The sequence below is a fragment of the Capricornis sumatraensis genome, chromosome 3 (assembly GCF_032405125.1).
Source record: "Capricornis sumatraensis isolate serow.1 chromosome 3, serow.2, whole genome shotgun sequence".
Taxonomy (NCBI): Eukaryota; Metazoa; Chordata; class Mammalia; order Artiodactyla; family Bovidae; genus Capricornis; species Capricornis sumatraensis.
The window spans coordinates 21,192,076-21,219,891 of record NC_091071.1 but is presented as its reverse complement, the minus strand read 5'-3'; the positions used below and the strand labels follow the sequence as shown (position 1 = coordinate 21,219,891).

At 47.6% G+C, this 27,816-nt stretch overlaps 1 protein-coding gene across 1 annotated transcript; it reads left to right on the top strand.

The window, feature by feature from the left end:
* The first annotated feature begins 336 nt into the window (after positions 1-336).
* Positions 337-26,441, top strand: SCNN1G (sodium channel epithelial 1 subunit gamma). Its single transcript, XM_068968891.1, has 13 exons — positions 337-653; positions 2,458-2,767; positions 5,733-5,923; positions 6,902-7,005; positions 9,619-9,782; positions 17,675-17,773; positions 19,303-19,420; positions 20,231-20,309; positions 20,393-20,450; positions 20,640-20,701; positions 24,732-24,807; positions 25,102-25,464; positions 26,424-26,441. Exons 1-13 carry the CDS (start codon positions 337-339, stop codon positions 26,439-26,441), a joined length of 1,959 nt encoding a protein of 652 aa, XP_068824992.1.
* The last annotated feature ends 1,375 nt before the right edge of the window (positions 26,442-27,816 follow it).

Genomic DNA, 27,816 nt, shown 5'->3' with positions numbered 1-27,816 from the left:
TGGGGTGGGGTTGTTCCAAGCACCCAGGAGAAAGGTCTTTCAAACTCATGGAGTCATTTTCATGTTAAGCCTTACCCAGCCCCCGCATCCACATGGCTTGGCCTGGGGGCTGCCCTGGGAAGCAGGCAGAGAGGGAGGCAGCTGTGGTGGCCCCAAAGCAAATATCCTGGAGAAAGGGCCAAGGCCTCAGAAAGCAGACTGTCCAGCCCAAAGGGAAAGAGGAAGAAAGCCATTGGGGACACGTGAGCTGGTGTTTCCCAGCACCCAGCCTCTGGGCTGTACCTACTCACTTGCCTTTTTTCTCTGCCCCTCCAGCTTGTCTGTCCCATCCTCACCATGGCTCCTGGAGAGAAGATCAAAGCCAAAATCAAGAAGAATCTGCCCGTGACGGGACCTCAGGCACCTAACATCAAAGAGCTAATGCAGTGGTACTGTCTGAACACCAACACCCACGGCTGCCGCCGCATTGTGGTGTCGCGTGGCCGCCTCCGGCGCCTGCTCTGGATCCTCTTCACGCTGACAGCCGTGGCCCTCATTTTCTGGCAGTGTGCCCTCCTCATCTCATCCTTCTACACCGTCTCTGTCTCCATCAAAGTCCACTTCCAAAAGCTGGATTTTCCTGCGGTCACCATCTGCAACATCAACCCTTACAAGTAAGAGGCAAGAGCAGGCACGTGGAGGAGGGGTCATGCCCTCTCCAGATGCCAATGCCCCTCCCAAAGGTCATGCACTCCAGCCTGCAGACACACTGTTTAGAAACTTGAATTTCTTGCCAGTGTTGGTAAACTGCCCTCTCCCTGGTTTAAAATCTGTACCAAATTTTCAATCCATCAGCAACTTCTGAGGATGACTGGCTCAAGGAAGGGAGGAGGGCTAGAGAGGCTGCAAGGAACTCTTCTGCTTGGTGGCTGGGTCTGGAATGGACAAGCATCCCTCCTGTCTTAGACACACACACACACACACACACACACACACACACACACACACAGAGTCCAGCTTAGCCATTTGCCCTGAGCTCGCCCAGCTCACACCCTTACTCTCCCCTGAGCGTGAGCTGGAGGCTGACTCAGACGTGACACCTAGATGACTTCCGGAAGCACCTCAGCTGCCCAAAACCCTCACCTGAGTCAACCCAGCCCCACTAATTGAGATCACTGGGCTCTGGGCAGGACCATCCCTTCGTCCTGCCTAATTGCTGCCTGACCTGTTCTAAATGGGTCATCGGAATCCTTCTCAGGATTATTGAAAACTGATCTGTGAGACAGATCAGAATTTGGCAGAGCAGGGGTGGGGGCGGGGAGAAGGGAAGAGCAAGGCAGGAAGACCATCAAAGAGAACTAACCTGTACAGAGTCCTCGATGAGTTGATGGCAAAGCTCAAAATCAAAGTCAGGTCTAAACTCATCCTCCCCCTCAAAGTCTTTCTTTCCTTCCTTCCTTCCTCCCCCGCCCCCCTTTCTTCCCTTCATCAGTTGTTCCGTAATCTCTTACCCAGCCTCTGCAAGTTGTCATTCACTATGCCTCATTCTGGGGCATGGAAATGAATGATCCAAACAGTCTTTGTCCTAGTGCAGCTGATGTTGGTAGAGGATTGAAATATTAACAAATAAAATTACACTAATAAAATTAATAATATTTGTTATTTAACTGCATATATATATATACACACACATACATACAGAGATATGTGGATGGATGGATGGATAGAATAAACTGGTTAACTCTTGCTAATAATCATATTTTACAGATGAGAAAACTGAGACATGAAAAGGCTAAATGGCTTGTCCAGAGTCCCACATCCAGAAGCAGGATGGGGAACTGGAACCCAGGCAGTTTGGCTCTGAAGTTTCTATGTTCAGTCACTATGCTGTGTGGTCTGTGCGTAAAGCAAGGGGGTGAGAGAGTGAGGAGAGTTAAGAGGGAGGTCAGGACCATTCAGTATTGTGAAAATGAAAAGATGGTGTTGTTATGCTTCATGTGGTCAGCTCCTGAATCATTCTGTGTTCTTAGGGGTTTTCAAGGTAACAGTAATACCCCTCCCTCCCAGCACTGATTCGAGGAGAACCTGTGGGCAGGGGCAAGTATGCCAGGTGGAAACAGAGCCTGCCGCTGGGGAGATTCCTGGTTAGCAGTTATTTACTTGTCTTCACTGTGGCTGGTTTATGGGAGGCAGCTGACAGTCACCACTCCAGAAATGCTGGTTGGGGCAAACTCATCAACACACCCCGAGAGCAAGCAGACAGTGATGGCAAAGGTGAAGCCACAGGCTTCACACAAGGGTCATACAGGAGCCTGTCCCCATTTATTTGAGCCAGTGGTCATGTTGGAGGAGGAAGTTTTTAAATGGCCTGGTCTTCTTGGCCAAGGGCACTGGGGTGATGGGCACGTCGATGGGAAGCAGCACGGTAAAGGGCCAGAGGGCTTTCCCCACCCCAACTCCTCCTTCCCACCCTGGCAGGTACAGTGCTGTGCGCCACCTCCTAGCCGACTTGGAACAGGAGACCAGAGCGGCCTTGAAGACTCTGTATGGCTTTTCAGAGATTACGTCTCGGAAACGCCGAGAGGCACAGTCCCGGAGTTCAGTCAGGAAGAGCACTGATCCCAAGTTCCTCAACCTAGCCCCACTGATGGCCTTCGAGAAGGGTGATACGGGCAAGGCCAGGGACTTCTTCACGGGACGGAAGCGGAAAGTCAACGCAAGAATCATTCACAAGGCATCAGATGTCATGCATATCCACAGTTCCAAGGAGGTGGTGGGATTCCAGCTGGTAAGATGCACATTCTCATGGTTTCGGGGCCTGGGGTGGGATTATGGGTCCGGGGAGGTGAGGTCACGGGTTGGGGAGGCAGGGTCTTGGGTCCAGGGAGGTGGGATCGTGGGTCTGGGGAGGTGGGGTCATGGGTCCAGGGAGGCGGGGTCATGGGTCCGGGGAGGCGGAATCCTGTCCAGGGAGGTTTCTTCTTTGCTGTTAGTCCTATAGCCCCTCAGAAAGAAACACATTCAGGGTGAATCAGCTGCAAGCAACTGAAACTGATCCAGGCAATCGTTATTATGTGTGCTGTGCTCAATTGTGTTCAACCGTTCGCAACCCTGTGGACTATAGCCCGCCAGGCTCCTTTCCATGGGATTTCCCAGGCAAGAATACTGGAGTGGGTTGCCATTTCCTCCTTCAAGGGATCTTCCTGACCCAGGGATCGAACCTGCGTCTACTGTGTCTCCTGCATTGGGAGGCAGATTCTTTACCACTGAGCCACCTGGGAAGCCCCCAGGCAATCTTAAGCAGATAAAAAGGCCAGTAGAACTGGTATCAGGTCGGTGGCCTGTTAGGAACTGGCCACAGAGTAGGAGGTAAGTGGTAGGTGAGCCAGCAAAGCTTCACCTGCTGCTCCCCATCACTTGAACCATCATCCCCACCCGCAACATCTGTGGAAAAACTGTCTTTCATGAAACCAGTCCCTTGTGCCAAAAAGGTTGAGGGCCTCTGTCTTAGAAGGTACCAGTAGCTCATGGAGTCCTCTCAAAGGACAGAAATTAGGGAAGATTCAGGGATCCTGGTGGCAAGAAATGATGAAGAGTCATTTCAGATATTGCTGCTGGATGAAATAAGCTTCAATTGTTGATTCAAATCCCATTAGGGACTATCCGATTGACCAAGTTTGGGTCACCTGATGGCTCATGTAGGGTAGGGCATCTTGATGGACAGTCTTGGCCGACTATATCCAAAGAGGGAAAGGAAATTCTACCAAATAAAATTGGAGTGCAGATACCAGAAGGAAGAAAATAGAAAATGAGCAGCAGAAACGCACAGTGTTCCCAGCAATACTTGCCTTCATGAGGTGCTATCGCCTGACTTCTCATCTCTCCTCCTTGGCCCCATTTAAGGGGCTCTGAAGAAGCAGCCATTTACCAAAAATGAATTCCACTGCCTTCCTGGCCACACTCAACCATAATCCTCCTCTCTGTGCCCCAGCTGTTTCTGCAGGATGAGAGCTACTCATTCTTCATAGTCTTGGTTGCTGATTGTGAGATCTCATGGCTCCATTTGCCAGTCCGGGGGGGAAAGTGGCACTTTCTCTAAATCACTGAACCTTTGTGAAGTTTTCCTGGGTCCTTATGCAAGATAAAGTTCTCCTTGATACTCAAATTCATCTTTTGGTGTCTGCCTTCTAGGATAGTTTTCAAGCCCTGTTGATGAAATGAGAGGGGCTTCTCAGGTGACGCAGTGGTAAAGAATCTGCCTGCAATGCAGGAGAAATGGGTTCAATCCCTGGGTTGGGAAGATCACCTGGAGAATGGAATGGCAACCCACTCCAGTGTTCTTGCCTGGACATTTTCATGGACAGAGGAGCCTGGCGGGCCACAGTCCATGGGGTCACAGAGTTGAACATGACTGAGGGACTGAGCACACACACACATAAGTTTGATGAGAACATCTGGACAAGATCACAGTTTCCCTATAGAATTCCCATTATTATATATTTTGAATGCTGGTCTTCCTAACCAGCATATGAGGTGGGGAAGTATGGTATTTTGATCAACATTTTGTAGGTGAAATAAGGGTAGGTACGCAGATGACACCACCCTTATATGGCAGAAAGTGGAGAAGAACTAAGGAGCCTCTTGATGAAAGTGAAAGAGGAGAGTGAAAAAGTTGGCTTAAAGCTCAACATTCAGAAAGCTAAGATCATGGCATCCAGTCCCATCACCTCATGGCAAATAGATGGGGCAACAATGGAAACAGTGACTGACTTTATTTTTGGGGGGCTCCAAAATCACTGCAGGTGGTGAAATTAAATGACGCTTGCTCCTTGGAAGAAAAGTTATGACCAACCTAGACAGCATATTAAAAAGCAGAGACATTACTTTGTCCAAAAAGGTCCATCTAGTCAAAGCTATGTTTTTTCCAGTAGTCAAGTGTGTGTATGAGAGTTGGACTATAAAGAAAGCTGAGCACTGAAAAATTGATGCTTTTGAACTGTGGTGTTGGAGAAGACTCTTGAGAGTCCCTTGGACTGCAAAGCAATCAAACCAGCCAATCCTAAAGGAAATCAGTCCTGAATATTCATTGGAAGAACTGATGCTGAAGTTGAAACTCCCAATAGTTTGGCCACCTGATGTGAATAACTGACTCATTTGAAAAGACCCTGATGCTGGGGAAAATTGAAGGCAGGAGGAGAAGGGGATGACAGAGGATGAGATGGTTGGATGGCATCATCAGCTGTATGGACATGAGTTTGAGCAAGCTCCGGGAGTTGGTGATGGACAGGGAGGCCTGGTGTGCTGCTGTCCATGGGATCACAAAGAGTCATACACGACTGAGTGACCAAACTGAGTGCCTTGCCCAAGGTCCTGCAGAGAGGTCATTGCAGTGTCTGGGCTAGAATCTCAATTTTTAGACTGCTGACCCAATAAGAAATGGTGAGGGTTAGGTGGAACTCAGTAGCCATACTTGGTTAAAGCCTGGCTATCTGGGGACTCTGAAGATGCTGGTCTTGCTTCTCACTTAGGGACTCATGAGTGAGGCTCTGTGTCCTTCCTCACTCAGCCCCTTCTTGGTCCTTGAGACTTGAGGATGTTGAGTCCCTGGCCTCAGAAGTGAGAAGCCAATCCTTGCCCAGGTATCCCTCCTGTTCCCCTGAGTATCTAGAATCCCAGTTCCTTAGCCTCACAGTCCTTCTAAAGGCCCCTGGCAGGGCCCGTGGCTTTATCTTGGTGTCTCCTCCTATTCACAGTGTTCTAATGACACATCAGACTGTGCGGTCTACACCTTCAGCTCAGGGGTCAATGCTATCCAGGAGTGGTACAAGCTGCACTACATGAACATCATGGCACAGGTGTCTCAGGAGAAGAAAATCAACATGAGCTACTCTGCTGACGAGCTGCTGGTCACTTGCTTCTTTGACGGGGTGTCCTGCGATGCCAGGTCAGTAGTGGAAGGCTGCTCTCTCAGCTCCAGGGACCAGGGGCTCTGAGTGCTGGGCTCCTTGCACGCACCTGCAGCTCAGCTAGAGGCCTTGGGAGTGACAGGTGCTCTTCTCACTGACCCTGCCTTTTGGAAAATGACTAATACAGGAGCTCAGCTCTAGAGTCTGTGAGGAAGATGAAGATGACTTAGCGTCAAAACATCCTTAAACTCGTTAAATTATAAAAACAGAGTAGTTGATGGTGGACATATAACCTTGTATATTACCATCGTGCATACCAGTGAGAACCATCAATCTAGTCAACAGGAAGTAAGGAAGGAGAGATGGAAGGAGGCAGGGAGAGAAGGGAGGGCAGGAAGGTCTGTGTACAGACGTGAGCTTTCATACCTTTCTACCATTAAGATAACACCCAGATTCCTGGTGGACACTAGGCAGTGTCCTAGTCTAAAGTGTTCCTGTTTATGGTAAGGACTTTCTTCATTCTTTTAAAATACTAAGCCTTTCTATATGTTAGTCAGTATTTGATCCCTGTGAAAATTGAGTGATTAGAATCATGTCTTCTGAAGGTTGGATTCTAAAGTCAGCATAAGAACATGTATGATGTGATTCCTTTTCTGGGAATCATTTGCTAGGAATCAGAATGGAAGAAAAGTCAAGGGTTGGCTGAGACATTCAAGCGTAGAGGAAATGAGGACAGATATATTGGCACAAAGAATGCCAAGTCAGGATGGAGAGGGAGGTGAGTGGATTAAGAGGGTGAAGGGAAAGCAGAGGGTGGTTCTTCATCGACGTGTCAGCTGGACGAGGGGCCTTGTTTGTCATCTGTCAGAGGAAAGATGGGGAAAGTAAGTCGTGTCTGTCACCCATTGTCCACAGAAGAGAGCTGGCCCTTTAGCGCTGCCCACTGAGATGTCAGCTCAGGTGCATGGTGGGAGTTCCCGGCACAGCCCTTTCTGACCTGTATTCTTCCACCATAGGAACTTCACGCTTTTCCACCATCCAATGTATGGGAATTGCTACACATTCAACAACAGGCAAAATGAGACTATCCTCAGCACCTCCATGGGAGGCAGTGAATTTGGTAAGAAAACCTGCATCAGGGGGCTCCTGGGGTGCTCTAATGACAAGCTTGCTGGCAGCGGGACAGTTGGGGTGCTTGAAGCCTTCCAGAGATACAGGCTCTCCCTAACCTGGCCAGAAACTGGGGATACAACTTTTTATCATCCGTGTCGATTCTTTCCTTCTCTATCAGAATCTGTTTTCTTTTTTGACATCTCCTCTTTGCTTTTGAGAGAGCAACAGGGACAACTCTGGTGTTTCTTCACCTGGGGAAACCACTCAGGTTTAAGTTTGTAGCTGGAGTGAGTAATGCCGAGCTGGCAGCTTCTGAATGGACTTAAATCCAGATGTGCTGAGCAGGAGATTAGAGAGGCCAACATACCTTTATCTTGATTAAGATGACAGATTTTGGAGTCAAAACCCACTCTGTCATTCACTGTGCAGCCCAGTGAAAGTTTACTCCCCTTCATTTATTATAAAGCGGGAATAACAATGGTATTGATAATAGAAGGTAATTGAGAAGTCAAAATATGAAAAGCAGTTAGAATAAGACCTGACACACACTGTATTCATTTGGTCGGGCTGCCATAGCAAAATATTATAGATGGGTGACTTAAACAATGGATGTTTAGAAACTCATGGTCAAGCTGCTGGCAAATTTGGTCCTGGTGAGGACTCTCTTACTGGCTTGCAGTTGGCCACCTGTCCCTGTCCTCACATGGCCTCTCTCTGCAGGGGGAAAGCTGTGTTGTCTTTTCCTCTTCTTATGAGAACACCAATCCTATGGGATTAGGGTCCACCCTTATGACTTCATTTAACCTTAATCACCTGCCTAAGGCTGATTCTCCAAATACAATCACAGTGGGGATTAACACTTCAATAAATAGGGTGGAGGGTGGTCTGCAGAAAGACGCACGATTCAGTCCAGAACACACACTAAGCACACAATAAATGCTAGTTGTGGTTGTCATCACTACTGTTACTGCCGTTACCACCATTGCTGCTGCTGCTACTATTACCACCCAAAACTACTGCCTCCAATATTACCATTATTGCTACTCTACTACCGTGACTTTCGTAGAGAAGGCAGGAACTCAACCAATTGGTCTATCTTGAAAGATTCTAAACAAATTGAACATGATTTGATATATAGATATGCTCCTATAAGAAGAGGCAAGGTCTTAGGAAGGAAAACCCAGTTGGACTCCTCCTCTTTGTTACTGCACAGTCTGTGTTCTTACCACACCTGCAAGAAACCATAACTCAGGGAACATACGTCAGTGGGAAGAAGTAGTCTGGGAACTGTTGCACAATCCTGACTCTGCTGCATTTGAGCTTTGTGACCCTGAGCAAATCACTTCTGCACTCGGGGGTTTGATTCCTTTAGTTACAAATAGAGTGAAGGCAAAAGGAGAAGGGGACGGCAGAGGATGAGATGGTTAGATAGCATCACCGACTCAATGGACAGGAAGCTGAGCATCCTCCAGGAGATGGTAAAGGACAGGGGAACCTGGTGGGCTACACACAGTCCATGGGATCGTCAAGAGTCAGACACAACTTAGCGACTAAACAGCAACAGAAAGAAGTAAAAATAATTTTAAAAATTCTCTTCTTTCAGCTCACATAGGCCCTGCTCATTTGCTCATTTGTTTATCAAATGATTATTGAGTATCCTGTGTATGTCAGGCCCTCTTCCAAATGTTATGGACCCAGTGGTGAATAACACAGATGTCATCCCTGCTTTCAAGGAGCTTGTATTTTGTTGGAGAGAGACAGATAAATGAGTAAACAAGCACATAGACATTATCTGGTTATCAATCCTAGGTTTACACCTCAAGAATTACCCCGCACAAGGGCTGAGTTGAGATGGGAATTTTATTTCAGATAAGGAGGTCCAGAAAGGCCTCTGGGATGAGGGTTATTTGAAGAGGAGAAGATGTATGATACGGTCCATTGAGGAGTGTTTGAGCACTAGTAAGTCCGAGAACCTCAGTGAGGAAATGGATTTGGTGTGCTCTGGAAACAGAAAGATGACCAGTGTGCTTAGAGCTTCCTGATGGAGGGGGAGAGTGGGATGAGAAGGAAGGCATCACCATATGAGAGCTCGTCAGGTTTCTGGACAGTATTTTATGGCGTCCCCGTGTATGCAATGAGATGCCTCTGAGGAGTTTCAGACAAGGGAGTGACCTGATTTTAAAAGGTCCCTCTGGCTGCTTGGCTCAGATTAGACACAGGTGCAACAGTAGGGTCAGGGAGAGGATTTAGGGCAGTGATCAGATGCACTACTGGTATCTCAGCCACAGCCCTGCACATCCCTTTGGGTGCCCAGCAGAACTCCCCATCTTAAAGAGCCACAAGGAGGTTCACGTCTTAGGCCAGGTAGCAAAACTTGTGCTTAGCAAAGCTGCAGTCGTGACACTGCTCCTGAGCCCTATTTTGAGCTAAGCTCTGGAAACAGAGGAGTGAAAAGTCAGGCTCCCCTCATGGAGCTTCCCATTTTGCTCTTGTCCACTTTTCACTTGTAGGAAATGCCTGGGTCTTGGATTTGAGACTCCCAGAGTGGTGGGAGAGGTAAGCTACCAGCAGGGAATCTTCTCCTGGCTTTTGACCACAATGGGCTGCCTTGTCCTTCCAGGGCTGCAGGTCATCCTGTACATAAATGAAGAAGAGTACAACCCCTTCCTGGTGTCCTCCACCGGGGCTAAGGTGATTGTCCATCGGCAGGACGAATACCCCTTCGTGGAGGACGTGGGAACGGAGATTGAGACGGCCATGGCCACCTCCATAGGAATGCACCTGGTAAGAGAACGCTCTGATTTCCATCTGCTTGGCAAGGAGGACAGCTTTTATTGAAGGATAATCAGTGAGGTGGAACTTATGGAAAAGTGTATTGGTTTTAAGAGGAAGCAAAGTCTTGTGTTTTCCAATGATCACTCAAATGGTCACTCTCTGAGTTACACTAAGGGCTGTCTTTATGTCTTCTGTGTGGATCAACAAGGACAGGACACCATTTAGGATAAGAATTGAAGGAACCTTCCTTGTTTCAGAGACAGGCATCCACGTTTACAAAACCTGTGCTGGAAGCAAGGCATCAGATACTAATGATGTATTTGTCAGTAATATAAATGGAGCAGATTTATACCTTCCTGGGCCACCTACAGGCCAATGGAGCATGTAAACCACTATTGGAAAGTCACTGGGCCTTCACAGGTCTATTTAGTCCCTCCTACTTCCATCAGTTTCAGCTCATGTACCAAGAATCCCCCTTCTCTCAAGTCTTTGACCTTCTCTGAGCTCACTGGGTGCTGAGAACACTCATACCTGTCAACAGGAGCACATCTGGGCTGCAGAGTCCAATTCTTGGGTTGGCCATGCCCAATGGAAGTAGAAGGGCAAGGTGAGGGGTGTCCAAGGACACCCCTGGTCACGTCACTGCTTGTATAGTCTCCTGTTTGCAGGCCTGGGTCTCTTTATGCCAGTCTCTCTCTCACACTAACAACATAACTATTAAGTACTTATTTCAAAGGAGTATATGTACAAAGTCAGTACAAGGGTCCTACCGTGCAGACGCACCTCTCCTATCCCTGACCGCTGGTCTCCTCCTTCCTCCACAGGCAGCTATGTCTGTTGCTTCCATGACTCAGGAGGGAGTTAAAGTCTTCTTCAAGCCTGTGTATAGGTGTAATCATTTCTTTTTTGCAAATGCAAAATACTGTTCTGCCCCAAATTTTCACTTGATAGTATAGCTTGGAAATAGTTCCATAGCAATACACATAGATTCTGCCTCATTCTTCTTAAAGACATAATATCCCATTGTGTGGGTAAGTTATTGAAGCAATTCTCTGTTGATAGACTTGAGCTTGTTTCCAGGTACAACTGAAAACAATGGTGCAGTGGGATGTGTAGTCATCCAGTTACTTCTTAGAAGTATATCATTCAAGACGTAGACTAGCCAAATTGCCCTCCAATGATGTTGTACCAAAACAGGCATTAAGCAATGTTAAATCTTTGCTAATTTAAGAAAAAATGGCATCTATTATAAGTTTAATTGACAGTCATTCTTAGTGGTATTTTTTCACCTATTTATGGAGGGGAAAAATCTCTCCTTGTGAACCCTTTGTTCATGCCTTTGTTTATAGCCAACCTTCACATTCCAAGGGCTTCCCTTGTGACTCAGCTTGTAAGGAATCAATCTGAAATGCGGGAGACCTGGGTTTGATCCCTGGGTTGGAAAGATCCCCTGGAGAAGGGAAACGTTACCCTCTCTAGTATTCTGGCCTGGATAATTCCATGGACTGTATAGTCCACGGGGTTACAAAGAGTTGAACATGACTGAGCAACTTTCACTTCACTAATGCCCCACATTAAGCCTCTTACCCTTTATACCTCACAAATTTTTCCTCTAGAGCAGTGGTCTCCAAACTTGATTGATCATCAGATTCAGATCTACTGAATCAATCTCTCTGAGAGATGAGCCCAAGGATCTGTATTTTTATCGAACCCCAGAGGTCATTCCAGGAGGCAGCAAACTCAGGAACCTCGGCTTTAGAAACCTGAGTAGTTTAGAATGAAAGAAGAAGAAAAGTGTGTCTTCCTAAGAGAAAGTAGAGCTAGGATGACACCAGAGCTTTAGCACAGCCATAAATGTTGTCTCCGATGTGGTACAAAGTCACATGATGGGCATTGGACCTTATCTATCTATCCATTATCTATTCATCTAACAAGCATTTGCTGAGCACTTCATGTGTGTTAGATACTGGAACGACATCAGTGTCCCCAGAACTGTCCCTGTTCTTTTAGACTTTGGGTCTAGCAGAGAGAATTTATAATAACAAACCAAAAACCACATAGGTGAATAACTATAATCATCATAGGTGCTGAGAAGGATAAATACAGGATGCATGAGAGCATATCACAGAGATGCCTGATATAGGGCTTTTTATGGGGGGGAAGTGGAGAGTTCGAGGGGTGCTTTCCTGACGAAGTGGTATTTAAGTTGGGAGAGCAGAGTTGCTGAACAGGGATCTGTGGCTTCAGTGCCTCACCATGCCCCGTTCAAGAGCAACCTTGAACAAGAGAAAGCATGGGGATGGTCATCTGGGAGCCCCAGAGCTCAAAGGAGCCATGTCACATAGGGGCTTTGTTCAACGTGGGCAGTTTGTTCCACATGGGAAGTGTTGTGTACCAACTTGGCCTGTGTGGATACTGATGGCCCAGGAAAAAAATCTTGAGCCCCAGCTTGCTCAGACTGTGATTTGAAAACACTTTAGGTTCCTACTTAAGGAACTAGGTCTGTGATTCCTGTCTTAACCAGCAGATTACAAAACTCCCCGATCAGAACAGTAAGCATTTTGATCCAGTGTTCCCCCCGGCAGTTTTGTACTTGAAGAAGCACCTGGAATTTACAGCACATTCTTACAGCACGTGCTCTTCTTCCCTCCTGCCTGTTACAGTGTCTGCAAACTTAGAGCTTGGGAAAGTATGAGAACCAAGGGAATTGCCCTCTGGTTTTCTTCTCTGAGCTTAAGAATGCCCATCACATTGTTAAGCAAATGCTCCCTTTAGCAATGATGGGTAAACAAAGACATGGGTGGGTTTTCTGCTACACCTAACTTGAGATGTACAAAATGAAAGCCACAGAGCAGGGTCAGGCAGCTCTGGTTCTGATTTATGAGCGTTTAAGACAACAACAACAAAAACAAAGATTACTGAGAGGTCACCAGAGGGTCATTAAGAATAAGTCCAAACACACTAGACTTCCTTCCTTTCTCCTTTATTTTTTAGGTAGGTAGTTATTTACTTTTGAGAAGCATGTTAAACTGGTGGACTCAGTTGGTTAGGCAGCTGGTTAACAAATCTTCTTTCATTCATTGAGGGACTCTGTGCCCAAAGCACTGGATATTCAGAGATGGGTATATCAGAGTACCTACCTTCAAAATTCACCTTTAAGAGAAGATAACACAGCTTTGCAATACAGGTCCAAGCTCTGTGGGAATAGGGACCATTTCTATCTGTTCCCAGGCTCAGTTCTTAGGGCATAGTAGATCCTCCGTAAATATTTCTGGATGGCTGGATGAACGGGAGCCAGGACCAAAGTTGTTGGTCTAGGCTTTCTAGATGATGATTTCTTAAGGACAAATGTCAGGCAAATAGAATCAGGAAAGGCTACTCCAGACAAAGGGCACAGCAATTACAAAGGGGGTTGCAGAAAGGATTTGAAGTCTCATTTCAAAATGATTCAAAATGTAGTGAATCATTTCCAAAAACTGCTTTGAAGCACACTCAAAATGCTAGAGGCAGTCGAGTATTTACAGTAATACTAAAAAGAAATTATGACTCCCTCACTGAGGCGATGGCTGTGGGGATGAGCAGAAGTGACTGGATTTGAGAGATATTACAGTGTGGAAGCAACAGTGCTGGACGACCAAGGTCATCAGGGAAAGGCCAGGGGAAGTTAGATCCATATTTAGGCTCTGACTTGGGTATTGGGTTGAATGGAAGTACCAGGTTCTGAATTAGGGAATACAAGAAGAGTAGGGTTCAGGGAGAAAATGACCACTTCAGTTTGGCACATACCCAAGGTGTAACTTTGGGAAATCATTCTGAAAACGTCCAGTGATTAGATGCTCTAAGCCTGGAGCTCAGGAGAAAAATCCAGAAGCAATGGCGGGGTGGGGATTGCATGTAACACAGTTCTAGAGTTAGAAATAAATGCCATCTCTCAAGACCTGAGACAGAACGCAGATGTTTAAGGGCCAAGCAGAGAGGAAATGGAGAAATAGAGGCACCAAAGCAGCAGCAGAAGCTGGAAAGGCTTGGTGTCAAAGAAATGAAGATAGTTTCAAGGAAGGTGTGAGCTAGAAGTGCCAAACACGGTTGCGCCATCAGGCAAGATAGAGGGTAAAAGCTGTTTTCTGGGTTTGGCAACCAAGAGGTCACTGGTTCTTTGCCAGAACAGTTTTCAGTGGAAGGAGTGGAACAGAAACCAAAGTACAACAGGTTGGATCATGAATAGGAGATGAGGAAGAGGACAAAGGCAAATTCACCTAGAGGGGTGCGGATCAGGCCCTGAAGAGGGGCGAGACTTCACTGTCACTGCAAGCCCTACTGCACATTCTTATCTTAAAGCACCCGCTTCTTTTCACAAGCATGTTTGTAACAGGGATTAAGGGCTCAGACTCTGGAGCCAGACAACTAGGATCCAAACCCCAACTTTGCACTTGGGCCGTGTGACCTCTGTGTCTCAGTCACCTCATCTGTGAAATGGGGATGATAGTAATATTGCTGTACAGGCTGGTGAGAATTCAGTGAGCTGATTCATGCCAAACAGTGCTTGGCATGTGTTGAGTGCTCCAAAAATATTGGCTATTACTATACACCCTTCTTTTTTTTTTTAAAAAAAAGAAGAGATGTGAAAGGATGGAAAAATAAGCATTACTGGAGATTTTTCTTGTCCTTCCTGACACCCCCATTCTTTATGAGTGAGATATTGTTCTCTTCCATATAGTATTTAGAAGGCGTGCTAATGATTTGCCATATGTGTTACAAATATCTTTCCCAGTTTGTGCTTTCATTTTAGTTATCATTATGCTACCTTTTTCACAGGCAAAAAAACATCAGGTGTTTATATAGTCAAAGTCTTCGGTTTCTTCTTTAGTTATTATGTTTATTGAGTATTTTTCCTCCTTGAGATCAGATACTGAGCTGAATTTCCTTCCAGTTATTTCATTATTTCATTTACTAGTTTAACCCACTAGAATTTCTATCTCCGCAGGATTTGAAATTGAGATAGGATTTATTACTTCCTCCAAATTCTTAACAAGTAGTCCTAACTTCATATGTTGAATGGTTCTTTTTCCTCCACTGATTAGGACATAAATTCTTATAATTTATTAGCATCTAGGAATTATCTCATAACTTATTACAATATAAAAACAGAACAAAAGAAAAGAGATTTAAAGCACCCATAACTCCATCTAGGGTTTCCTGTTGCCCTTGGGCGTTTCCCTGACACAGTTCAGACTTTACAGGGGTGAGCTAAGGACTCCTGTGTGACTTCCCTCCTCCCCCAGAATTCTCAGAAGGAAGCAGATAGGACCTGGTTTGAGAAAAATGAGTCCTGTTTCCACATACACCCACATACAACACATGTGCACACATACGCCTAATCACACCCACACACACCTATCTATCTATCTGTTTAAACTTCACACACTCTCTCACACACACACACATATATTCATTCACATTTTGGGGTCCCTAGGGATCAGGACAGAAGCCAAAATCTTTCCCCACCCTGCCCATGTCAGCAGTTCTGGAAAGCTGACAGGGAAAAGAAGAAATGAAAGGCGAGGGGGTAAGCGGGGGAGAGAGTGAGAGAAAGCCAGGGCTCTGTCCAGGTTCCTCTGACTGAGGCTCCAAGAAGCTGAAGACATCTATTCCACTCTAAAAAGGCCATTTGCCCTACCTGCCCCAGCCCCAGGTGTTTTAGGAAATAGCCTGAAATAACCCAGTTTGATAAGCATCCTTCAGAGTAGAGGGCCATTGAATACTCAAAAAGCATAACAATCACAATGTTATGACTTTCTCACAATCAGTTTCCTGGAAGTGGTCCTCAGGCTGATTCTCAAAGTAGAAGGAGCCCCAGCTGCCTTTGCCAACTGCACAGGGCTTACCTGCATGGACAGACCTTCTCCTCCAGATTTCAGGGTACTGAACGATCCCCGCAGGCAAATAGAGCCCAGGGCTGACACTCGGGGCTCTGTAGCCAGTTTAGCAGGACGTGGGGGCTCCAAGGGACACCTGATCGGGAGTGTGCGGCTTGGAGAAGCTTAGAGGGTAGCGTTGGGTGAAGGTGCCCTTGAGGGAAGCCACTGCTTGGCATCTCTGTGCCCATTTCCCAGCCTAGCCCTGGCATGTACTGGAAGCTCTGAATCTGTTTGTTTCCCAGCTATTAGAGGAATGAAGTAAGTCTGTTTATTCTATACTGACACGGAAAGACACACACTCTTTGTTATGAATGAGAAAAGGATATTGTAGGGCAAGGGAACATGTGAATCTTTGTGTCTGGATCTCAGGATGGAAATCTGACCTGTTGCAGTAGGTGCCCAGGGGAAGAGAGGAAATCAGATGGTTACTTTCCTCTCTGCTTCTTCTGTTTAAATGTTTTAAAATGAGCACTGTCTTTTGCCCTGGAGGTTCTTGCAGTTAATTGAGGAAGACTAATGGATCAACAGATGAATTATAATACAAACAGAAAGAGATTATAGCCCCTTGAGTTGACTATAGTTTCTGTCTGTACCAAACTTCTTGATTTTTTTCCCCCTACCCCACCCACCCTCAACTGTCTTTCTCTCTATTCAGCCACTCTTCAAAGAAAAATGAAATTTCTTCCCTCCCATAAATCTGACATCCATTTGCCCTTTACCCTCCCCATCTCAAAAAAAAAAAAAAAAAAAACACACCTTTGTACACATACACACACACACACAAACCAAATCCTAGCTATGAGTTGGTCACAAATTATATTCTATAGTTGCTCCCCCTTGGGAGACATTATCCTTCTTTTCCCCTAATTGTCTTGTCTGGATTGTTCCTTTGTAGTGACAAATATTAAGCTAGAACCAAATGTGTAAGCCATAATAAAAAACATAATTTAATAAGGCTTTCAAATAGTGAGTTGCAATGTTCTTACCTCTTCTGATCAGGGTATCATTCTATAATGCTGGGCATTCTTTGGTCCTCCCTAAGAAAGTCCATTTTTCCAAGTCACTTTCTGGGACCAAAAGGTAAGAAGATAGGAAATGAGTCCTTTGCTGAGACAAGAATCCCATGCAGCACAGTCACTGCTCATCTAATCCCTCCTGCCCCATCCCCATGGATTCTCCAGCGGCTCACTACTATTCAGGAAACCAAATCCAAACCCACGTTTCTCAGCAGTATAGGAGACTGCCACAATTTGTCCTTTGCGTCCCTCTCAGACGTCATCTCCTGCGACGGCTCTCCCTTTCACCATGGTCCAGCCACCCTGGCCCTCTCCCGCCTCTGCTCTGGCTGCTCCTTCTGCCTAATCCTCTTCCTACGTTTCTTGACAAGTCTAGCTCTTTCCTGCCATTCCATGTCTTCCCTAATCACTTTTGGAAAGGTTGTCCCCTCCTCCGAACCCTTCCAGTTTCTACCTAGTTCCATTGATCACTATAAAAAATTATTCAAAATGATTTATTTGCTCTTTGGTCATCGGTCTACTCCATTAGAATGTGAGCCCCAGGAAAGCAGGGAACTTATTTCGATCATTGTGGATTCCATAGTGCTCACAAGAGGGCTTCCCTGGTGGCTCAGTGGTAAAGAATCCAACTACCAATGCAGGAGATATGGGAGACTCAGGTCAATCCCTGGGTCGGGAAGATCCCCTGGAGAAGGGCATGGCAATCCACCCCAGTATTCTTGCCTGGAAAATCCCATGGACAGAGGAGCCTGGCAGGCTACAGTCCATGGGGATGCAAAGAGTTGGACATGACTAAGCGACTGAGTGACATAGTGCCTAGAATAGCATCAAGCTCCTAGTAGGTGCTCAATAAATATTTGTTAAATGAATGAGTGGGTGGTTGCTCAGCTCCTAGAAGCTGCTAGCAATGCCCCTTGTCTGGGTCCTGGAGGGGTGCAGGGCTGAATACGTGCTTCTGTGATTACAGACGGAGTCCTTCAAGCTGAGTGATCCCTACAGCCACTGCACGGAGGACTGGAGTGACGTGCAGATCACAAACATCTACAATGCCACGTATTCCCTCCAGGTACAGGCTGGAGGCAGCACCCAGCCCTGGGCTGTGGTCTGGACCCAGGAGACAGAATTATATATAGGTTGGGGTGTGTCTGGGACCAGGAACTGTGGTGAGAATCCTGGGGTTCATCCAAAGATCTCAAGAACAAATGATGCCAGCTGGTTCCAGTCCTCTTCAACCCACCTGTAACCAGAGCTTAGTCGAGGTTTGCCTGGAACAGAACGTACAGCTCAACAAACCTGCTTCCTAAATCAGCCTTGGCAAATGCGAGACAGGAGGAGGAGGCAGTCTGGGAGGGGTTGGCTAAGGGGTGCCTTTCATCCGCTGACAGCTTTGGACAAGTTGTGTGCTCCTCAGTAGCCACCAGGGGAGTTTGGATTGGATCAGGGACTGCTAATCGGTGGTTTCCAGGCCCCTTCCAACCTGCCCACCTGGTTTTTCACCTGGTTTAAAAGTCGGGGAATTTCATAAGAAAATCCAGATTTCTAGCTTCTCTTAAAAAATAAGATCTGGTAACAGTGGGCCCGTATTCCTACAGGATAAACAGTGGATAGAGTGGCCTTATCAAATGAGACACGTTCTTTGGTTCCTTTCAGTCTCCACCACCCATTAGTTATTACCTTCATTGACCCTTGGATGCTATCACCTGTTACACCTTGTCTTCTGTTCTGCGAGTCTGCCCTTCGCTTCCCACCAGGACACCTAGAGAGTCAAATGAGAATCACCCAGCAGAGCAGAAGGACCAGGCGCCCTCTGCCCTGAATCCTCTAGCTTCTATCAGAGCTGAGCTGAGAGGTGGTGGAGACACTATGAAAAGAGACTAGTGGTCAGACAAGGTCTGCTTGTAAGAAATAGAGATGCAATCACACTGACATTAAGACAGAAGAAAAAGAAAAGTCAGCTCAGTGGAAAGACACTCGGGATAATATTTAGTGAGAAACTAGCATTTATAAACACTTTACATCTTTCGATTCATATCACAACCACCTCATGAAGTAGGTCCTGTTACACTGATTTCAAAAATGAAGAAAACAAAGCATCAGAGAGTTTAAGTAACTCACCTGAGGTCACACAACTGGGAGGTGGCAAAGCTGATATATGAACTCAAGTAGCCTGACTTCCAAGCCCCCAGTGTTAGCTCTTATGGCTCTAAGCTTTGTGGATATCGTGGTACCTTAAGATCCCCAGGGATCCTGCGTGGAGGGCGTGCAGCTGAAAATTGGAAAGTTGGAGACTGTGTTTGTTTCTGTTTCTTGGCACCTGCTCCAAGTTCCCCACTTACCTCTGGGTCAGCACTCACGTGGTGGCAAATGACCACCCCAGGCCCTCTCTAGCTCATCCTGGCCTCCACATCTCAAATTCCCAGTATGTTTTCTAGCTTTGTCCCTTTGACCCTATCAGCTAGGACATGAGGGGTACGTTTATGCTGTCTGCCGAGGCTGTGGGAGGTTGACCCCCTCTGACTGGGGGATATAGGGAGGGGAGGTCTCTGGCAGCCACAGGCAAGGAGGTTGAGGGAACTCCTGGGTCTTGTCTTTCAGATCTGCCTTCACTCGTGCTTCCAGGCAAAGATGGTAGAGAACTGTGGGTGTGCCCAGTACAGTCAGCCTCTACCTCAGGGAGCTGACTACTGCAACTACCAGCAGCACCCCAACTGGAGTGAGTGAGACACCAACACCCCCCACCTTGCACACCCCAGGAGCAGGGTCAGCCCCACCCTGGCAATAGCTAAGGCACTCCCAGGACCCTGCCCTGATGGCCTTTGACCTGAGGGACACAGAGAGATATTAACCAGTTTCACTCATGTTGTGAAACCTGGCTTGAATTCCACTTTCTGATTAAGGACCAAATGCTACACCCCAGCTTTTGCTAAGTCCCTGATCCCCTCTGTCAACTCCAGGAGGTAGGGACTATTGATAGTGTCCTTCCTTTCACAGAATAAATAACTGAGGCTCAAAAAGGTTAAGCAACTTGCCCAAGATCACACAGCCAGGGTCTAACAAAGCTAGACCCAAGGCAAGGACTGCCAACCCATCCCACTTCCAGCTAATGTTCTTAACTGTGGCAATTTTCCGTCTCTCAAAATCACAAGGTAGCAATTGTTTCCAGAGAACTAGTATTTGTAGAAAGTGGAAGGTGAAATCATTAAAAGGAGACTGTGGGGGTATTGGGCTTCCCAAGTAGCTCACTGGGTAAAGAAAATGCCTGCCATGCAGGAGAGGCAGGCAGATGCAGGTTCGATCCCTGGGTCAGGAAGATCCCCTGAAGGAGGGCATGGAAACCCACTCCAGTATTCTTGCCTGGAGAATCCCATGGACAGAGGAGCCTGGCAGGCTATGGGCCATGGGGTCGCAAAGAGGCAGACATGACTGAAGTGACTAAGCATGCATGCATGGGGGCATCACTGGGAAACCCTAGAAAGGGCCCTGTGGCCCCAAAGTTCATATCTCCCCACACCCCGTTCCTCAGTGTACTGCTACTACCAACTGCATCAGGCCTTCGTCCGGGAAGAGCTGGGCTGCCAGTCGGTGTGCAAGGAAGCCTGCAGGTGCGTGGACCCGAAAGGGTGGGATGAACACGGCTGGGCTGGGCCAGGCCACCCACACTCACTCTATGCCCTTCTCCGCTTAGCTTTAAGGAGTGGACACTGACCACCAGCCTGGCACAGTGGCCATCAGAGGTCTCCGAGGTAAGTTCTCTGCCCACTCTTCCCCCCCAGAAACTTCGGCCTGTAGCCTGAGGTCCTGGCTGTGTCTTCTGGCCTCAGGGGTGATCCACAGGGAAGGCCCATGTCAGGAGCTGGGGCTGAGAGGAGAGAGCAGACAGGCCGGCTCTGGCCTCTCCAGGCATCCCCAGGCCACTTCTTTCTCCACCACAGAAATGGTTGCTGTCTGTTCTCACCTGGGACCAAAGCCAGCATATAAAGAAGAAACTCAACAAGTAAGTTGATCTCTGCCCTGCTTCCTCTGCTCCTGCCCACCCTTGTTCCAGCCTCCTCACTTGATTCCTCCATGCCAAACCCTCTCCTTTTCATTCATTCACTCCTTCACTCATTCCTTTATTCAACAGATATTTCTTGAGTCTTATCATGAGGTAGGCCCTGCTCTAGGCTAAGGGCTCTCAACTGTTTGACCACAACCCACAGCATGAATTTATTGATACTTTTCCCATTGCGGTGCATTGAATACACTGCCAAAATAAAACTATCATGAAACAGTACTCTTTTATGATGTACAGGGCATTCAGGCTGCTTCTCAGACGTTGCACACTTGTATACCAAACCATCCAACTCGTGTACCAATTGTTTACAACCGTCCGATGGGTCACAGCATAATTCCAAATGCTTAGTGCCTATATCAGTTGATAAAAATTTTGAATCTCTCTGTGGAGGCAACCTGATCTTTTATATTTCACTTTGTAAAAGGTACTAGTAAGACTCAGTACATTTATTTTCATGATTTCCTGATGTATCTTGACACACTTGGAAAAATACTCTTTTAAACCTTGCAGCTTCTAATCACACTTGATTTTCCTTATCAAAATTAACTTAGAAGAGACTTTTAGCAAAAATCACCCAGGCCAGAGTTCAAGGATCTCAACAGATGCAGACAAAGGTGGAGCAGGTGGGTGTGGGATTGCCATGTAAACTAACATTTCTCTGGGTCATTACTGTTTACATGGTTCTCTACCCCAGTTTGGTCTCCAGCATCTTATTTAATGTCCACTAGGCGAGGTGTGAGGTGCTGGGGGATGCCGTGATAACCAAGCAGACACGATACTTGCCTCCAAGGTACTTCAGTTCAGTTCAGTTCAGTTCAGTCGCTCAGTCGTGTCTGACTCCCTGCGACCCCATGAATCGCAGCACACCAGGCCTCCCTGTCCATCACCAACTCCCGGAGTTCATTCAAACTCACATCCATCGAGTCGGTGATGCCATCCAGCCATCTCATCCTCTGTCTTCCCCTTCTCCTTCTGCCCCCAATCCCTCCCAGCGTCAGAGTCTTTTCCAATGAGTCAGCTCTTCCCATGAGGTGGCCAAAGTACTGGAGTTTCACCTTCAGCATCATTCCCTCCAAAGAAATCCCAGGGCTGATCTCCTTCAGAATGGACTGGTTGGATCTCCTTGCAGTCCAAGGGACTCTTGAGAGTCTTCTCCAACACCACACTTCAAAAGCATCAATTCTTCGTCACTCAGCTTTCTTCACAGTCCAACTCTCACATCCATACATGACCACTGGAAAAACCATAGCCTTGACAGGACGGACCTTAGTCGGCAAAGTAACGTCTCTGCTTTTGAATATGCTATCTAGGTTGGTCATAACTTTCCTTCCAAGGAGTAAGTGTCTTTTAATTTCATGGCTGCAGTCACCATCTGCAGTGATTTTGGAGCCACCAGAAATAAAGTCTGACACTGTTTCCACTGTGTCTCCATCTATTTCCCATGAAGTGATGGGACCAGATGCCATGATCTTCGTTTTCTGAATGTTGAGCTTTAGGCCAACTTTTTCACTCTCCTCTTTCACTTTCACCAAAAGGCTTTTGAGTTCCTCTTCACTTTCTGCCATAAGGATGGTGTCATCTGCATATCTGAGATTATTGATATTTCTCCCGGCAATCTTGATTCCAGCTTGTGCTTCTTCCAGCCCAGCATTTCCCATGATGTACTCTGCATATAAGTTAAATAAGCAGCCTTGTTTAAATAAGCCAAGTTAAATATACAGCCTTGACGTACTCCTTTTCCTATTTGGAACCAGTCTGTTGTTCATGTCCAGTTCTAACTGCTGCTTCCTGACCTGCATATAGATTTCTCAAGGCAGGTCAAGTGGTCTGGTATTCTCATCTCTTTCAGAATTTTCCACAGATTATTGTGACCCACACAGTCAAAGGCTTTGGCATAGTCAATAAAGCAGAAATAGATGTTTTTCTGGAACTCCCTTGCTTTCTCGATGATCCAGCGGATGTTGGCAATTTGATCTCTGGTTCCTCTGCCTTTTCTAAAACCAGCTTGAACATCTGGAATTTCACAGTTCACATATTGTCAAAGCCTGGCTTAGAGAATTTTGAGCATTACTTCACTAGCATGTGAGATGAGTGCAATTGTGTGGTAGTTTGAGCATTCTTTGGCATTGCCTTTCTTTAGGATTGGAATGGAAACTGACCTTTTCCAGTCCCGTGACCACTGCTGAGTTTTCCAAATTTGCTGGCATATTGAGTGCAGCACTTTCATAGCATCATTTTTTAGGATATGAAATAGCTCCACTGGAATTCCATCACCTCCACTAGCTTTGTTCATAGTGATGCTTTCTAAGGCCCACTTGACTTCACATTCCAGGATGTCTGGCCCTAGGTGAGTCATCACACCATCATGATTATCTTGGTCATGAAGATTTTTTTTGTACAGTTCTTCTGTGTATTCTTGCCACCTCTTCTTAATATCTTCTGCTTCTGTTAGGTCCATACCATTTCTGTCCTTTATCGAGCCCATCTTTGCATAAAATGTTCCCTTGGTATCTCTAAGTTTCTTGAAGAGATCTCTAGTCTTTCCCATTCTGTTGTTTTCCTCTATTTCTTTGCATTGATCACTGAAAAAGGCTTTCTTATCTCTCCTTAGAGTCTAATAATAAAGATAGACTTTGATCAAATCATTGCAAACTGTTAAACCCCTGAGCCAAATATGATTCCACCAATATAACCTGTTATTTCCACCTTTTCCTGAGAGATCCAAAATTCTGGCAACATTAAACTTCCATTTTTGCAAAGCACCAAAGAGTACTGAGTACTGGCTACCTCTCTGGAATAAGCATGAATTTTCTAGCTTGCCACAGTCCTAACAGGAGGGAATTTAGTACAGTGAGTGGTTAAGAGCACAAACTATAAAGTCAGATATAGCTAGGTTTGAATATCAACTCTACCAGTCATGAGCTGTGTAGTCTTGGGCAAGTTACTCAACCAATCTGTGTCTCAATTTCCATGTCTATAAAATGGGGATCAGAGAAGGCAATGGCACTCCACTCCAGTACGCCTTATAGGGCTGTTGTGCAAATTAAACGAGTTAATTCACACAAGGTTCTTGGAAGAGTGCTTAGCAACACAGGAAGTGGTCAATAAATGCTAGCTGTTATTATGGTTCAGTTCAGTTCAGTAGCTCAGTCGTGTCCGACTCTTTGCGACCCCGTGAATCGCAGCACGCCAGGCCTCCCTGTCCATCACCAACTCCCAGAGTTCACTCAGACCCATGTCCATCGAGTCAATGATGCCACCCAGCCATCTCATCCTCTGTCGTCCCCTTCTTCTCCTGCCCCCAATCCCTCCCAGCCTCAGAGTCTTTTCCAATGAGTCAACTCTTCTCATGAGGTGGCCAAAGTACTGGAGTTTCAGCTTCAGCATCATTCCTTCCAAAGGAATCCCAGGGCTGATCTTCAGAATGGACTGGTTGGATCTCCTTGCAGTCCAAGGGACTCTCGAGTCTTCTCCAACGCCACACTTCAAAAGCATCAATTCTTCGTCACTCAGCTTTCTTCACAGTCCAACTCTCACATCCATACATGACCACTGGAAAGACCATAGCCTTGACTAGACGGACCTTTGTTGGCAAAGTAATGTCTCTGCTTTTCAATATGCTATCTAGGTTGGTCATATGTCTCCCAGACATGTTTTAGATTGCCATCAAACAATCACGATTGCAAGGTTTCGTTGTGGGAGGGCAGCTGTGGGGACTGATTTAGTCTAGAGCTGGGGAAATGGTTTTTGAGTGAAGGGATGGCTTGAGTGACCAGGTCCAGGCTGGAGATGTGCTCTGTGGTGCACAAGGAACCCTATAAACCAGGTTCTAAGACACCCTGTGGAGCTCAGAGCCTGGGCCTTGCTGGGGGCTGGGCCAGAGAGACACAGCCATGCTGAGGGACTGGCTATTTGCTAGAGTGCAAAAGCCTCCAACTCACCTTGGCATTGCCTATTGGAATTCTTACAGGACAGACTTGGCCAAACTCTTGATATTCTACAAAGACCTGAACCAGAGATCCATCATGGAGAACCCTGCCAACAGTGTGAGTGGCTCCCTTCTGAGACTGTCCCGGGTCTGCGACTTCGCCCATCTGCCTGGCCTCAGGGAGCAGAGTCAGACTGTGGGGGTCCAGCCCAAGCTAGTAGGGCCACCAAAGGCCAACCAGGCCTCAGATCAGAATGGGCAGGGTAGGAGGGGACAGACAGCCTGCCCTCATCTTCCCCAAACCTGTTCAGGGCCAGGGCTAACCAGTGGCTCCCTGGGGTCTCAGGGTCTTTGCAAGAAGCCAGCTTGGTGGGGATTCCCCCTTGATCATGTGGTTTGGCCTCCCTTGCAGATCGAGCAGCTTCTGTCCAACATTGGTGGCCAGCTGGGCCTGTGGATGAGTTGCTCCGTCGTCTGTGTCATTGAGATCATCGAGGTCTTCTTCATCGACTCCCTCTCCATCATTGCCCGCCACCAGTGGCACAAAGCCAAGGGGTGGTGGGCCCGGAGACGGGCACCCGCCTGCCCCGAGGCTCCCCACATCCCACAGGGCCGGGACAACCCCGGCCTCAACATAGACGATGACCTGCCCACTTTCACCTCTGCCTTGAGTCTGCCTCCAGCCCCAGGGCCCCAGGTGCCCGGCACACCACCCCCCAGATACAACACCCTGCGCTTGGAGAGGGCCTTCTCCAGTCAGCTAACAGACACCCAGGTGCCAGCTGAGTCCTGAGGCAGGGCGGGGAAGAAAGATGGAACCAAGACCACCAGCCACGGTTGAGAACTTAGTCTCCAGCACACAGTGGGTGTCTTCCCCCCGCTGAGCTTTTCAAAGACATTGTCTATGAGTCCGCTTTGAACGAGGTGGGCCTGGGTGTGTGCAGGGGACCGTCGGACCCCTCCCAGCCACATTCATAAGGGCCGCCTAGGACGAGCTAGATCCTGCAGGCCAAACCCCTTAGCACACCTGCTACGGAGAGAGATGGGGCCAAGGAGATGGGGCCGGCCTGGACAAAGGCCAGGAGTGAAGCCTGACAGAGTTCTTGGCCAGATCTTGAGAGAGAGAGAGTGAGAGACTCCTCCAAAGCACCAAGTTGGGGGTTTCAGCCACTCCTCCAGCCTGGGCTGGGGCCCAAGGATGTGACTTTACGTGTCGAGGCCTGACATTCACTGCTTGGTGCCAAAGATAGGAGGAAGCTCTGGGCCTGGAGCTGGAGCTGTTTGTGAGTAAACCATTCCTAGTTGCTGACATCAGAGAAGGCAATGGCAACCCACTCCAGTACTCTTGCCTGGAGAATCCCAGGGATGGCGGAGCCTGGTGGGCTGCGGTCTATGGGGTCGCACAGAGTCGAACACGACTGATGTGACTTAGCAGCAGCAGCGGTCGCTGACACTGGGGCAAGGTCTGCTCTGAGCCCTCAGGAGGGAGGTGGCTCAGGGTCCTTGGAGTGTTAGAGGGGAAGAGGGCCCTGTCGGGGCACCTAGGGGTGTGGCAGGAGGCCCTCACTCTGAGCTGGGGCGGAGAGGGGGGCATATTCTGGGCAGCTAAGCCAGTACTCTGGACCCTTAGCAGAGAAGGGCCAGTTAAAGGACTCTGTTGGCCACTCCTGTCCGGTGGTAGCCCAAGGCATGACTTCCTGATAACCCACCTCAGCTGCTTTTTCTCCAAGGCAGACCACCTTCCCCCACTGATGGCCTGCCCCTCAGTAGCAAGTCAGCCACGTGGACAGCTACCTCCTGCTATATCCACACCTTCCATGATGATGGGAGCTGACGTGTATTATGCACACAGTAGGTGCCCACTATCAGCTCAAGAACCATGTGCTGGCTGCTGCGCTCAGCACTTACAAAGATTGGCATAGGAGACTGCAAACTTCAACCCACAAGCCAAATCCTGTTTTTGCCTGTGACCTAAGAGTGATTTTGGCATTTTTTTAAATACTGTTAAAAATATCAAAAGAAGGACCATTTGTGACATGAAAACTATATGCAATTCAAGTTTCAGTGTCCATAATAAAGTTTTATTGGAACACAGTCATGCCCCTTTGTTCACTCATTGTGTATGGCTGGGTTACCACGGCGGGCAGAGGTAAGTGGCTGCTCTTGCAGCCCCCCAGGAGCCTGAAGTATTTATTCCCTGGCCTTGTACAGAAAAAGAAATCTACCAACCCTGGGATTAGCACAGTAAGGAGGTATGGTTATCCCACTGTGTGGATGAGGATACTTGAGACAGAGAAATGTTGGCTTACTTGCCCAGGGTGACCCGGCTAGGAAGTGGCAGAGCTGGGTTTTCAACCTGGGCAGGGTGACTCCAGAGCCCATGCACTTTATCAGTCCATCATTTTTGCATCCAATCAGTGTCTGTGCATTTTAAGGATGAGGCTCCTGTCAGTCCAGGTGGGAAGAGGGGAAGGCTCCACACCCAGCTGTAGGGCAGAAGGAAGACCCTCATCTGTGAATATGGACAGGCCTGCATTTCAGGACTGCCTTCTGCCCAAGGATGGCTGCTAGAGGGAGGCAGGAGACTCAGTGAAAGAGCAAGGGAGGACTTACCTGGTGGCGCAGAAGATAAGAACCTCCTGCCAATGTGGGGGACACGGGTTCGATCCCTGGTCTGGGAAGATTCCACAAGATGTAACCCCTGAAGCCCGTGTACCCTGGAGCCTGTGCTCTGCAACAAGACAAGCCAACAAAATGAGAAGCTTGTGCACAGCAATAGACCCTGCTCAGCACAACTAGGAAAAGCCCGCACAAAGCAGCTAAGACCCAGCTCAGTCAAAAAAAAAGAGGAAGGGATGGGGAACCTTGCCTGGTCCAACCCCACCTCAGGCTTGTGGCAGCCACAACCATCTCTGCCCCATGCAGTGGTCCCCTGGTCCTTGCAGGTGGGGCGCTGCTGGGAAGCATGGCAGCACACAGGGAGAAGGTCACCGTGACCCCTGGCAGGAGCTGCCTGAGGAGTGGGCTCAGAAGTCAGAGCTGATGCAGGCAAGCATCAGGTTACAGAAGGCAAGAGCCTGGCTCTTGTCCATGCTGAGCTGGGGTGGCTGCAGCCAGTGCCGACAGG

Bases quoted from the DNA above. Each gene is read 5' to 3' on its own strand.
- SCNN1G (XM_068968891.1), top strand. From the start codon at position 337: ATGGCTCCTGGAGAGAAGATCAAAGCCAAAATCAAGAAGAATCTGCCC. The intron at 2,768-5,732 runs GTAAGATGCACA...TCCTATTCACAG, and splicing joins AGGTGGTGGGATTCCAGCTG to TGTTCTAATGACACATCAGA. The intron at 20,310-20,392 runs GTGCGTGGACCC...TTCTCCGCTTAG, and splicing joins GTGTGCAAGGAAGCCTGCAG to CTTTAAGGAGTGGACACTGA.